Source organism: Monomorium pharaonis, chromosome 10 (genome assembly GCF_013373865.1).
Source record: "Monomorium pharaonis isolate MP-MQ-018 chromosome 10, ASM1337386v2, whole genome shotgun sequence".
NCBI classification, from domain to species: Eukaryota; Metazoa; Arthropoda; class Insecta; order Hymenoptera; family Formicidae; genus Monomorium; species Monomorium pharaonis.
Window position 1 is genome coordinate 18509159 of NC_050476.1, and position 15760 is coordinate 18524918.

The 15760-nt window shown below is 31.6% G+C and overlaps 1 protein-coding gene across 2 annotated transcripts in view; it reads left to right on the plus strand.

The window, feature by feature from the left end:
• Positions 1–15760, plus strand: part of LOC105838640 (adenylate cyclase type 6) — a 163567-nt gene that overhangs the window by 38892 nt on the left and 108915 nt on the right. Inside the window, exon 2 of one of the 2 annotated variants that reach the window (XM_036293405.1) lies at positions 2993–3162. In XM_036293405.1, coding sequence (XP_036149298.1) covers positions 3097–3162 — 66 coding nt within the window. In that variant the 5' untranslated portion in view covers positions 2993–3096. Of the gene's footprint in view, positions 1–2992; positions 3163–15760 lie in introns of those variants that run through there. The other variant, XM_036293406.1, reaches the window with a different exon arrangement.

The following is a 15760-nucleotide window of genomic DNA, read 5'->3' on the forward strand; positions in this document are numbered from 1 at the left end:
CACGGCAAATTACTTTCGTCTATCGATCCCGCGCGCGGCGATGCGCCCCCGAGAGCTCGCTCCATAATATAATACACTTCAGCTATCGTCGGTATTAATAATTACTCCGCTGCAATTTCACACGCGCGCGCATCCCAATCAACGCTCCCGCGGAACTTCCGCGCCGCGCACGCCGACGACAGTCGAAATGATTATTTGCCGTGGCTCTAATGTCGCCGTTGGATGTGCAGTGTTATGAATAACAAGCCGCGAGATTAATGCGTATTGATTGGCCAGCAGACGCACGGCGTCACGCGTATCCGTCATTGCGAGCGGCAGGAACAATGTTATCATTAAATTTTTCACGTGTACCGCATACATATTGCACACCGCACGTGGCGATTTTATTTACCCAGCGTACCCCAAAGTTATTTTCGAACTTACAGCTGAAATGTTATTGGATTGAAATTTATATTGATGAAGAAAATATGAATTTGAATGTCTGACCTTTCTCTCCTGCAGCCTTTGTTCTTCCTTTCTCCGTATAACTGCATTCGATAGGAAATATAATTTATACAAAAGAGTCCTAGTTAACAAAAATCTTTTGTGCGACAAAACGAGAAATTTATCGTAAATTGTACATTGCATGTGAAATTCCACGAAGAATTTGTATCAGGGAATTGTTCCTTTCGGGCGAAACAAAGCGACTTGGATTTCTCTCTCGGGTGAACATAAACAGTAAAGGCGCCTGGAAATTATTTGTCTAGACACGCGATATGGGCCACTGCGAATGCTCTTGTTACAAGTCAGACGAAATTTCTCGCCGGGTAAAGTCGTCCCAAAAGTTTCGTTTCTGTCTGATGATTACATTGTTCGCGGAAAATTAGATTTTCTTGTCAAGATTTGCGCACACGCGACCGCTTTATTGAATTCTTATTTTTTTTAATGCGAATTTACGTTAATTATTTTAGAGCGACACGTATGTCGCCGATTTTTAATTATTAATTAAAAATAAAATTAAGTTCGTTATTTCATTATTCGTTAAAATGCCAAATTTAAACTTTTAATTATTAATTAATTCTACGAACAAATAATAACTTTTTCAGGTAACTTTCTTAACTTCTAAGAAGTGACTGGTGTATTACGTTATAATTAAATTTATATTAGTTATATTCTTATAAGTTAAAGGAATGCAAAAGTAATGAACTTTATAACTTCAACAACTGGGTCTAAACCGATGAGCTCTGCTGCTAAGAAGTATGAAATATTTAAGAAAACTATGCCCGGGGTGCTAGGAGTTTACTTAGTAGTTAATAATTTAAAAATATGGAATATGTATCTAAGAATTATTCTTACAAGCAATATTAGCGTTATAACGTCTACTGTAAAAGATAGATAGAATGAGATTGGAAAAAATATTACAAACGTAATTTACATAGAAGTTAAAAAGTAGTGTACTGTTACTCAGTGCTCGTTATAAGCACTAAAGACTTAATGAAAATGACCTAGCATTTCGTATTACGTCTTCGTATTATCGCAAGCTTTCACGAGAGCTTTCTCGAGACTCATTTCATCTTAGATGTTTTCATCACTTTTTCATCAAGTTAGACGCAAATATTCTAGAGAGAAGTCGCCAGTATAGACATAACAGGCCTCTTAAAACGATATTTACTTCTCGAAAACTAAAATTGCATTTTATTAATACTAATAAAAATAATTAATACTAATAAAGTACTAATAAAAACATGATCTGCTAAAATAATTAAAGAAGTAAAAACCGACACATTTCTGTTCTTTTTTTTATAATATATAAAATCTACTTAAAAAATCTAATGTAATCTAATGTTTATATATAGTCTGCATGTATTGTCTTGTGAAATAGCATAACGTATAATCGACAACAATGTAGAATCCTTATATACATTAACTTGTAAATATTTTGTATTAAATGACTTGTTAAAAGAAAAACAGAATATAGCATTACTGCTTACTATATTAATTTGAGCCTTATTTTGTTAGATGTTTATTTTTGCTAACAAAAAATTAGCGTATGATAACTTTAATTAGTGCATCAAAAAAATTTTGTTTATTTTATCACAAATTTCACAAATTTTCACACATGTTGTGCTAGGCTTAGGACAATTTGCCAAATTAGAAATAACAGACATTTTTGAAATATGTTACAAATATTTTATAAACTGTTTACTGTTTAATAAAAATTACCATGCAGTATTTTTTATCATGTAAAATGATCACGAGTGACTGAATCAAATTAGAAATATTATGCTGCATTGTAAAATTTATATATTATGCATAATATTTATTTCTACTTACATATTTTATTAAAAATAATAAACAATAAAGAATAATAAATTGTTAAACATATTTTAAAATTATTGAAATTTAACTAAATATATATAATTTAATAGGAGTAATTAACATTTATATTTATATTGTATTAAAATATAAAATATGCATCGTAGGATATTAATTAATTAAAGAAGATTATGAAATTCTTAGAAATACAATGTCCCACGATATTTTTTTTTGTACTACCATATTTTCAGAATAAATTTCATGAGAAAATTCTCGGTATGCAAAATTCAAAACGACATTATATTTAAAACAGTCATCTAATAAAAGACACTTTTAATATTTATGATTTCTAGATTTTATTTTTAGCTTTTATTTAAATAATACTATCCAAAAATAAAAGTGGCATGTCAGTATTGACGATCTTCCTCTATTATTACCTTCACATATTAAAGTGCATTGATCCATGCGAACATCGCACTGATGCACGCTATCTAAATAAAGCTTAACGCGTATCTAAAAGCTCTTCGCGGCGATCCACGAATTATTAATGATGTTATCTCGAACGTTAACTTGTACATCAAGCACTAATTAATTTGAAACGCGGGATCGAAGCGAGCGGAAAAATCAGAGGGGGGGGGGAGAGAGAGAGAGAAAGGGAAAGAGAATTTTAATGTAACAATTTTTTTTTTCTACACAGAGGAAACATGAAGTAACGGACAGCGACGCATCTAGCTGCCCCCGGAGGGCTGCTCCGTCCCAGCATCTGGAATCAAGAGACCAGAGGACACGGAGAAATACGTCATGGATTTCCCGAAGCGGGAGTGGAGCCACAGGCTCAGTCTTCGCGGTAGCCGAAGGGCTCACGAGGTAAGCTATTCTGTCGGGAATCACGTTTTTTCCTTCTTTTCAAAGCGCAAGCGTACGTGAATGCAAAACGCGCGCCAGTGAGACGTATCTAATTGAAAGCACGCGCCGATATCCCGAACCGTTCAGTATTCCGTTGGAAATGTCAGCGGCGTTGAAATTAAATTGCCACGCGAAAATCATGCCGTAAATTTATTAACAAGACCTTTTTCCCCGTTTTACGTACATTTTATATAATTAAACGCGTCAGTTTCCGGGGGCATTAAAAAAAAATCAATTCTCGAGGCTTACAATTTCTGAAAATTTGTAATTTATCTATCTTTGTCAATTTCTGAAAGCTTTTTCATTAAAAAAAATTATTAGCTTTTTGCCCCTCTCGCTTATATAGTCGCCTTCTCCTTGACTGCATGTCATGCCACCATATACCGGCGATTACGCGTAAAAGAGAAAAGTAAAGACTGCGAGTTACGTGCAAGGGATGCATGCCCTTGCATACATTATTCATAAACGGGTTTCTCAGCGAGACGTGAACACGTCCACGTTGTTGCTTCGCAATATCGTACATCGCTAGGGCGGGACACAAAAATATACGTTTTCACGTATCTTCGCAAAATATTCTATAGCTGCATATAAGAGAATAAATTAAACGAATGCTTCTACATGCATTATTTTGGCGTAATTACTTTACGTTATATGTATATACAGGATGTCTCAAAACATGTGGGTCAACGCTCGTAAAAAGGTAGAAGGGATCGAAATGAACATGAAAGTCCAATATTGTTTTGGGTTAGATCTACCAATAATCGAGATATTAATGTATGGAATCTGCAAATAATCTTATTAATTTCTATCGTAATTGTGAACAGTAAATTAATAAAAGCTTATCTACACTGAGAGAAAAGTGTCTAGTATTTGCAACTATAATTGCATAGTAAAATAATTATAGTTGCAAATATCATATTTGTAGTTATTATTGCTATAATGTTAGTGTAAATAACCTTATATGTATAGTTGTGCCAAACAGGGTAAAAATTTTACTACAAACTGAAGAGTTTACTATAAATTATAATAATTTCTACCATACACATTTTACCATACATAAATCACAATTATGGCACGTTTAATCATACATATGGCTGTATGAACGAATGCTATAGCTATTGTAACAATAATATAGTGTTAAGTTAACTATAATTTATATTGTTAATTTAACTATAAAAATATTGTTACGGCCAAAAATAACTATAAATTATGGTTAGTGCAACTATTTTTTTTTCTCGGTGTACATTCACGATAGATTTTTTTTTTAGATTAGATTTTTTCTTCTGTGTTACTGCTTGAGCGGATCGAGCTCTTCCCTCGGCGCAGTCTCATTCGCATAATTTGAAAAATTAATACCTCGATTATTGGTGGACCTAACCCAAGACGTAACCCAAAACAATATTAGACTTTTATGTTTATCTCGATCCCTTCTACCTTTTTACGACCGTTGACCCACATGTTTTGGGACACCCTGTATATGTATATACATTTTACTCGGCATCGATAATTACGGATTGACATAAATGTAATTTAATTGTTGCATATGCACATTTATAATAAAATTTATATTGTTATTACTTTACGCATCGGTATTAATGTCAGTGGACATATATATATATATATTCGGAAGCGCAAAATTGTTTTATATGCGATGACGTAGCATAATATATATTTGCTATTAAAATGAGGTGTATAGCAATGGCGACGATAAAGGTTCCTATACGGAATTGCATTTACGAAATCCAATTCCGTTAGTTTACAAAACAAAAAGAGGAAGTTTACGTGAATTACTCTCGATTAAAGAGACAATGTTTTGTAATCAAATCAAAATTAGATCGCGCACGTCGCGATGATATTTTCATATTATATTGAAAACGAATCGTTGCAAAATCGAGTTCTTAACTCGCACATTTATTAACAAAAAAAAAAAAAAAAAGCAAAGTAAGAAAACCTCACTTCTGAAGAATTAATAAAACTTTTCTTAGTTTAGTTTTCATAACTATAGTACTAAAAATAATTAAAATACAAAATATATTATTATTTTCTATATTAAGTAAATAATAATGTATTGGTTCTAAAATTTATTTTCAAAAAACTAATTTTAAACAATTTTGATTTATATTATTTGTTAATAAAAGCATTTGTGTATTTAAAATAGAGTTTTTTTAATTAAGAAATTTTGTAAATGTAATGACAAATTCCTTTAATATTATAAAATATTATAAAATGAAGTTGTCGACAAAAAAAAGACATTTAACTTTATTGCTGAAAGATATGCAATTCATTAAAAACAAATTTCAATATGGTGAAATGATTCACTATTAAATATATTTTTACAAAGTGTAAAGAAGACCCTCGCTTATGGCGATTCTCAAATGAAAACTATGGACCTTCTAAAAAAAATGCATGACTAATGTTAAAGGAAATTATGTATCTATCTCTTAGAGACATTTACCAATTATTTAAACATAAAGTAAATCTAATTAAATTTAATTTAAAGTTAAATAAGATTCAAATTCTAATTATTCAAAAATTTTAAATCTAATTGTAAAGGATTTAAATACAAAAAAATACAAATCACATATATTGATAATTCTAAAAATTGCATTTAAAACGATTTTACATCTCGTAATTAATATTTTTTTATAACAATCTTTTTTTTATTGTTTAGAAAAAAATTGTTAATACTGATATATTCACTTTATTTTTAAATAGTATTTTTTAAACAAAAGATAAAAATGAATCTTCGAAAACAAATGTAAATTAGAAAGTGTCTTCTGTCAGATAATATAACAGTTTTTACATAATTTCTTTTCATATTTTGTAACAGTTAATGCTTTTACATTAACTACATATGTTATGCAGACGACTTTTCTGTATGTTCTTAAAATTCAATTAAACTATAATTATGTTATTATAATTAAATGTTATAATGACTCAATTTAAATTGATTTGATTCAATTCACGTAAAACTTTGTTGATTTAGTCTACAACTCAGATTTGAACAAAGAAATGAAATTCGATTTATTTCGTAAAAAAAAAAACTTTAAATTACACATTTCTCTAATTCATCCCTCCTAATTCTAAACCCCCTATAATAATCTCAGTTTTGATAAAAAATTGACTTATGTTATTTGTCAAACGACCGATTTAATTTTCAAGCGGTTTTCATCAACGTCACGAAATTTCACCACAACGATGATATAAAATGATGGAGATGATTATCGACCTCTCGCTGACATAACTCTCTCATTACGAGCTACAGTGATATATTCGTCGGTATAACAACGTGCCAGGTGGCGTGTTATCAACCCCTCGCGAAACACACATTGCACGCATATGTTGGGAATACGTCGAGACGGTGAGTCGAGGCATACGGTACGCCAACTAAATGCTCCGAATGCTTAGAATTAGATCCGGTTTTGTCGGGAGACAACGAACGTCCATTAGAGCGTTTCAGTCAATTTTATCGTTGCGTACACGCGCCAAGTGGCACCCATGTATTAAGAGGCGTCGCCTCGTTAATTTTCACAGCTTCTCCAAATCGTCCGGCAGCGATTCCGAATACGCCAATGATAAATCTAGTATATACATATAATAAACGGTTTTTCTTAAAAAATTTAAAACTGGATGCCCATATAGAAAGTAATTCTGTTGAACCATTAAAATAATTATGTCAAATTTTTAAATTGATTGCTTAAATGTTTTTTCCAGTATTGCTTATCACGCTTGAATCTTTTTTATAATTATTTTGAGAGTCCAATAAAATTTTGTATCTATAAAGCAAATTTTTTAAATAATAATAAAATAGATAATAATAAAACTGTTCTTTTCATGTACGCTTATATAATCGTGAATCGCTAGTTCTTCGGAACCCTTTAATTCCGGTCGAACGAGAACAAAATATCGTAAAAAAGCTTGTTTTATAAGCGTGCTCATGATTTGACAGATCGAATGAAATGCCCGAACAGATTACCTGCTATGGCGAATTCGAATGCAGCGGTGCGCACCGATGCACATTAAAGGCTGTCGTACGCAAATTGACATAAAGGCGTATGCATAGTAATGCTGTATTATCATACATAAGCAGTTGGATCAGCAAAATATATGCACTTGGTGTAAAGCTCGTCGCATTGTCGGGAGAGAATACACACTGGGCATTTCGTCAATCAAGCTTATGCTTTTACATCCAAATGAATTAGCAGCAGGCTTCAACTGGCGCTTCAATTGTCCGGCTAAATGCACTATTAGATAAACTTGTATCGAGAAGTTGCTGAACTGGCTGTTATTTTGTGCGGACAGTAATCATTAGAGTGGAATGAATCGTACACAATACCGTAAAAGAGACCCGTCACTTTTATTAGCTTATAAAATAACTGCAAAAGCAATATACGTGTATGAACTTGGGGAAAATAAGTGTTCATAAATATGGATTGAGTGACTCACACAGTCAGCAATATGTTTCCGAAATAGTGACTATATATATGTAACTAATACAATCGTGGCATTTGAAAATTATCATAAATATGCTTCCCATAATAGTTACACCTTAAAGAATTTCAGGTAACTTGCTTTTATGGAAGTGGTCACCTATACCAGAATTTTCTGAATAAACATACATTGTTAAATCATGCGACCAATTAAATTATTTATGTATTTTAAGGAAATAAAAGACAAGTAACAAGACGAAAGGTGCGCGCATACTTGATAATGAGAAACAAGCAATAAAAATAAAAATTTCTGTTTATACAGAGAGAAAGATTTCTTTAACTTTAATAAAATTTATTAAAAGCGAAGAAATATATGCTTTGGAATAGTTCGACAAAACTGTTTATTTGGAGAAACAGATACGATTATTAAAGTATTTATTAATAATATTGTTTGATTTAATAAAACAATACTTTCCTTAGTCAATAAAGATAATGTTTTATGTACCTAATACATTACGTTGTTAAAATAAAGTGAATCCAAACACAAATAAGAGAAAAAATATTCAAAGAAATCGTTCTCTTTGAGGAGAAGGAGGATATTTACTTTTATGTTTTTAAAGTTTATACATTTACATTACATTTAATATTGTATTTTAAAAGTACATACATTTTAAAATATATACATTTATATTACATTTAACATTGTATTTTTTATAACTTATTTTTTAATACTTTTATGCTAATAAAAGTGACGGATTTTTCTGCAAAATAATATTTAATTCTTTTCGTTCCACTCATTACAAAATAAGAAATTTAGTTTTAGCAACTCCCGGTGCGTATTTAATAAAATACGTAAGACAAAGTCGCTATTTTATATAAAACAATTACGGCGAGTATTTAAAAGGAAGGCGATAGTATATGTGTTAAAATATTAATTCTGCTGTCGGAAATATAATGCGCTAAAAATGGAGCCCGGTAAGACCGCGATTAAATCGACGATTGACGTTAAACGATACGTTCAAGAGGAAGGGGAGGGGAGCGACGTTTACGGGGTACTTGTGAAAGCGCGAATTACCTTCCCCGATAATCGCGCCGGTACTCGCAACGGGTCAGCATTATCGTTTTAACGTTCTCCGGTTCTTTATGGGCACGTCTCCGCGCGTTGCGTTCGCGACGATTTAATGCGCCCGCGAGTATTACGCGGTCGAGGAATGCGCGTAATGCCTTAATACTCACTCGGGTCCAGCGTTTTCTAGCTGGGGGATGCAAGTCCGGGACAAAGCGGATTTTGTCTCGAATATGTGGTGTAATCTGCTACTGTATAACTGAGCTGTCGTGTGCACAATGGCATCCGCGATGGGACACTACGAATGCACGTGTATATATGTATGCGAAGGGAGGGGGAGGGGGGGAAGTTCACCTTAAATGCATTTCATGCCGCATGATCCCATTTACCGCCGCGATCCCATTTACGCTTGAAAAATTGGTTTCGTAATTCATTAATGGACCGTCGTTGCAAAGGAAGATAATGAATGGTCGATCGATTTGAAATAAACGCAGCGACATAAAGTAAATTTAAGCGACCTTGGCATAAAAAAGTATTCGATGATTTATATTTTTTACGCGATGGGAACAGAAATTACAATTTTTTAATTATATTCTTTGTTTCGAGAAACAAAGAAGGATCGTGGTTTTTAAGGTTGTTGTATTCTCAGTAGTATTCGTACTTCCGTCCGTGTTAACGACATGTTTTTGTACCTTGGCCTTCCAATACGGTACGGCAACGACAATTAATTTAATTTTTGACACCAGTAACACGTAAGTCCACGAACCTTCAACTCCATCAATTTTTATTTTACTATTTGAACTGTAATTTTAATTATTAATGTTTCAGCCGTGTAATTGCTGGCAATTGTCTCTGTAAAATTTTCAACTTTGTTAGCAACACACTTAAAAAGAATTTAAATCGAAGATCAAAACGCAGTGCTGATTTTAATTAAATCGATTAATAAATTAACATTTGCCAGTATAGTCGACTAAAAGAGTTAATTCTTTTTTTTAATGATTACTGGTGATAATAAAACTCTCATTGTTTTCACTTATGATGTCACTTGGGTGTTTCATTAAATGTTACTTAATACCAAGTAAAGATATAAAAGAATATTGATGAAGGACTTAGATGGGGTTGGCATGTAATGACTTTCCCCTATAATATCAGTAACTAAGTAATAAGAAATAGATGAAAGAATTTCAAAGAAAAGCTAGATAATTAGCCTAATAACTTTAGCCAAGATTGTATATTATGCGATATAATAAATTAATGTATGCTAGATTATTAAATATGGATATACATAAAGCAAGGAATTTATGTAAAGTAAATTTCAAATAAATAATGTAATAGATTCTACATAATTTACTCTATTAAATAAAGTGTAAAAAATTAACGATGCAATCAATAGAGCGAAGAAATTACGATCAATAAGAACGGAAGCAAAAGATTTGTCAGGTGTAGCAAAAGTTACGGTTAATTCGGAATTAAAGAAAAAATTAAGAAATGAGTAATCTATCCTTTAATTATGCTTTATCAAGTAAAGTGATATATCATGAAGTACATTTATGGTGGTTTACATCGCACGTTATGTTTAATTATCTTAGAGAGAATGTAAAATTGAGAATAATTAAATTTAACATTCATGCACCACTATGATGCAGTTGACAATATAAATGAAACTTTTCAAATACAATATATTATACTTTTTTCGTTCCTTCTGTATGTTTCCTCTTCGAATATATCTGCTTGACACATAATTCTACAAAAGGGATTCTTTGTAATTTCATATATTCTTTTATTCGTTGCATATGTCCTCTGATCACAATAGTCACTATTGGTGAAGTGGCGAGAAACACGTACCTCACCTGCACAGATAAAGTGGATAATGCAAAGCCGATCTATTTCCGTCGCTTCCTTCGCAAACGTTTTGATTTCAATAACGTTATACTAGAATTCAGAATGTTGCTTGAGAGTATGTTCTGGGAATATTTTTCAACTGTACGTTTCGAACGCGCACAAAAGCATATATATATTTTTATACACGCATTTTTCGTTAATTAAGATTATAAAATCATTGATTCTGAAAATGTTTCTTGCCATACAGATAATTATAATTTCTGTAATTATATATAATTTTTTTTCTCTAAATAGTTGTAATTATGTTGATTATATACAATTATAGTTATATCATTATTTATTATGCTTTCTAACTACATGCAATGTATATTGAATATATGCGTATTCACGATTGTAATGGAAACCTTACTAACGAATTCAAGGCGCAACGCATTAACAACGCAAATGAAGCCACTTGCCCACTAAAACTTGAAACTAAGGAATTCTAGAAAATAATTTGCTCGCCCATTTAAACTCCAGTACAAAGTTTTGGTTATTAAAATGCTCCGCAATTATCATAATATTCACATTTCATATGCTAGAATTCTAATCCAAAGGAACGGTTTATTTTCAAATTTCCTACAGTTCCTTACTATAAAGGAATGCCGACGTATTATTTTGTTTTTAAAATTGTATTTTTCTTAAAAAACTAAAAATAAAGCTTTGGAAACAAAATTACAAATTAGAAGGTGTCTGCTGTCAGATAATACAGCAGTTTTTATTATATTGTTTTAAATGTTACAATAATTAAATTTTTCACGTAAGATAAGCATAGATAAATATTTGACAAAATCGACATAACAAGCAATAATGTTACATTTTTCTTTTTTGTTCTTTTAACATGAGTCATGTAAAAAATATTTACATTTATATAAAAATTTCTAGAAGCCTTTTGTTTTGATAATAAAACATACTTAATTTTTTTGTCTTAATTTTTATACAAATACCTTATGCGTTGTTTCGCAAGATGCAACGTGTAGCGCGACAACATATAAAGATTAGATTAACTTATTAATTTAAATTTCTTTTATTGCTCTTTTATTGTTTGGATTTTCTTATCTCACAGTTTGTTTCATCGATAAGTGTGTCAATTTGCACTTCAATTTTATATCTCAAATTATATTGTAAGAAAAATATAAATAAAACAGTTTTAGGATGCTATAGACATGTACAATGATCTACTATTATCAATAATGTAATCACTGTTATTTAAACTATTGCAATTTGCAAAAAAATTGTGTAAATTTTACTCTTAGCACTCGAAGTTTTGGTAGCTTTAATAAAAAAAAAGTCATGAATGTATAAAACTATAAATTTTTTACTTTTTTAATTATCTAATAATTATGATTTTTTTTCAGTATTAATAAAGTTAAATGTTTAATTTTTGAAAAAGGAGAGGATTTTGTTTCAGAAAACCTACGTCAGTATTGCGATATTTTCCTTCACTTTTTGCAGAATGCTACAATACGATTCTCAAATTATTTATCATAATGTAACGTATACTTCTTTTTTTTTTTGTAAAAATGTCTGCAATTTTATGTTGTTGACCCGAAGCGATATTAGCTGCGCGAAGTACATTTCTTAGGTGGCTTGATACTTGACCGTTACAAATGAGGTTCGCGTTGGCGACTGGCGCGGCGTGAAAAAGCGCACGTACGTCGTTAGAAAGCTAGAACGGAGAAAAAGAAAACATTTTGAATTGGACGTGCCGGGAAACGCCGGAGCGCAATATGCGGCACCGGTAATATGCGGTGAAATATATAGCACGCGCGCGCTCGCGGGGCCGGTCGTCCTCGCGGGTCCATTTCGCGGGCGCATTTCTTGGATCCTCGCGTGCGAGCTTACCCAACTAATCAGCACGAAACCCCGCGGAAACGTCACCGTTGAATAATTTAAGCGCGGCGCTGATCATTTTCACCGGCAATTTTCCACAGGTAACGACCGGCGCGACCGAGCCGCCGCGCACATGTAATAATAATCGATTATGAGCCACCGATGCCCTTTTGTGAGGCGGGCTTGTCTTCGAGTTAACGAGAAGTTGAATCAAACCGTCCGCAGAAAGCACCGTAGAACGTCAGGATACCTTCATTCATAACGAAGATATTAAATAAACGCGAAAACCAACTGAAATGCCACAGAGTATGTTTCGACCTACGTATATAAAAGAATGTTTAAGAGCGCCGTTGAATTTTATATTTACTATAAATAATCGAGCGAATATTACATTCCACAAAACTTGTTTCAGCCGCCATTATATGTGGCGCGCGCTTTGTAGATTGAGCGTTGGACCGATATGATTGCGTTTCAAGTCCGATAACTCGCATCATTCGCGCATTTATGTGGAATTAAAAACGTATATTTAAAAATTGGTACGGAAATTTTATTAAGCATCAAGATTCGCTTTGACCGAGACACAATAATTTTCTTCTCGTGATTAATTGCATATTGATCTGGTGCTCAATTTATTATTGCTTAAAAATAAGTTAAGTTATTAAATACATGTATTTCGATTGTAGGCACATAATTATTTAATTTTAGACACATAATTTTCAGAAAAGCGCGATTTATGTCTAGCTTTTCTTATGTTTTTATTTATTGTGCACTAGGGAGACATTTTTTGCGTTTTTCACCTAGCTACAAAATCTTTCGACTCATTTTTTATTTAATCTTTATACATAGTGTAAAATATATTATACATTTTTTAAATTATAGAAAATATTATCTTATTTGAAATAAATATTATTTATTTTTTACGAAACTTCTGCATGGTACTATTAAAAAAAATATTTATTTTAATTTAGTAAATTTTTTTTCAGTGTATACATGTGTATTAAATTGCGTTAAGCACTTACATAATTTGTTACATTATTAATATCACGTTGATTGCGACATTGATATGTCGCGTTCGGGCAACTAAATACAATGATTTTGATTAACAAACGGAATTAATTTTTTGATATTTGCGTACAAGTAACGTGATTAAAGTTCATTGATGGAAAAACGCAAAAGGAACGTAGCATCTGGAATAATAAATCATCGCCGTCTGCGCAAGCGAAATCACGTTGGCATTTTTGCTTAATCAATGGAGCGCAATGTGTGAACAGAAAAAAGTGCGCGATTGCGAGGTGAATAATCACGTGAATAATTCAGAAAAGAAAGTAAAATTCATTTTATTTCGTTCTATCATTAAACGCGCCGTGTGTTCCACACTTAATTGTTTGCGCTCATGAAAACCATGGTTAAAAGGCTTTTAATACAAGAAATGCTACTTCTCGCTTTCCTCGTAACTGTAACTCTCCGAGATTTCATTTCTACTAAAACTAAATGTATAATTTCGCGCTTGTCCTTTCATATTTTCTATGATAAAAGTCAGAAAAGATTTGATTTAATTATTAAATACATGTACATCCACACACGCACACACACACACACACACACACACACACACACACACACACACACACAATGAGAGAAAACAATTATTGCAATCGCTATAACTTTTCATTATTTTTGGTGTCAGTTGTATATCTACAAATTATTTAAATTTTAACTATTATAGTTAAATTTTATTATTACTTAATGTGTGTATGTGTGTAGGAATGTATGAGGAAATGTTAAAAAATATTACGTGTATTATGAGCAAATGTTAAAAAAGTTGCATTTACTAGAATTATGATTGCATGTACTACATGAAAATGCTTATTTTATAATCAACATTTTACATTTTACATTTTGTCGAACTTTGCGTTGTTATATTGAATCAACTGTTGTAAATTAGAAAATTTTGATTCCAGATTTAGATTAAAATTTGGAATTCTACTAAATATAAAGTTACAAAGAAATTGGAATAAAAGAAATAATCTTTTTTTAATTTTTAAAAGATATAATGTAAAGGTATAATATACTGTACTTCTAAAGATTAAATGAAAGAATCATTGAATGTATTAACAATACGAAGTAAACACTCGTTAACCGAGTGTTCCGAGAATTTTACATCCTTCTGAAAATTCATTAGCCGAATGTCGGAACAATACGCGAAGACCAATTAAGTGATACAAGTCAATGTACGCTCCGACGTATACACAGTTCGCGAAAGTAGAACAATGTCGGACTCTCTACGTTCTCTCTGGGAACCTCGTCAGTCATAATAGAACGATTACGTAACACGCGATATCAAAGAGCACGCGGTATGAAATATCGAAGGATTTATATATCGCGGGAAGGATTACGTGACGTAATCGTTTGAATTTTATAGAAGTACATGAGAAGAAGGTTTTACTGGGATAAATTTTAGTTCTAAAATTTAATTAGATGAGTATTTATGAATAGATATCTTATAAATAAATAATTTATTTTCAGATTTGTGCATTCAGCTGAATTTTTACGTATTTTAGCGAAATCATTATTTTTATATACCTTTTATTTATTGAAACTCGAAAAAAGCAAAACTGAATGAGAGAAAAATCAGATCAATTTCTATATAAAGGTGTGCATCTTGGGAAAAGTTTTAAAAATTTAACTAAACACAATTCTGAAAGTAAATTCTTGAATTACCAAATAATTATGTAAGACGTTTCAATTAATTATAGGCAGGGTTAAGCAGTAACTATTTAAAAAATTAAAAGTCAATGATAAAGTTACAAAATTAATAACTTTTAACTTAATTTAGTCAATTTCAAATAATTTTTAACTTTAATTAGTTATTTTTGAAACACATATAAACTTTAACTTATTAACGACATTATAATGATGAAATATTATAATATATGAATATACTACATGCTATATTTTATTTATAATAGTACATAAAGGAAAGTAGGCAATATCTCGCGCGAGAATTATCCTCGCGATAACGATCATCGATCAAAATGCGCTAGAATTAAGGATGCTGCGCGAAAATTAATGGATTTCCGCGTAGAAAGTGTTCATTTTGCGAAGCGTTCGAATACAAAACCGTTATTTTTCACCTTCAAAGCGAATTAAATGTCATGCATCGCGATACCGGAGCAGTGTTAAAAAGCGCATTACGCCGACGTATCCGTAAAATCGTTATCACGAAAAATTACATGAACTCGTAGCGACGCAACGATAAAAGTTCCCGTCGTCGTTGGGAGATTCGGTGAGCTGAAAACTGCCTAGTGAACATGATATACGTATGATACACGAAAAGAAGCGTGAAATC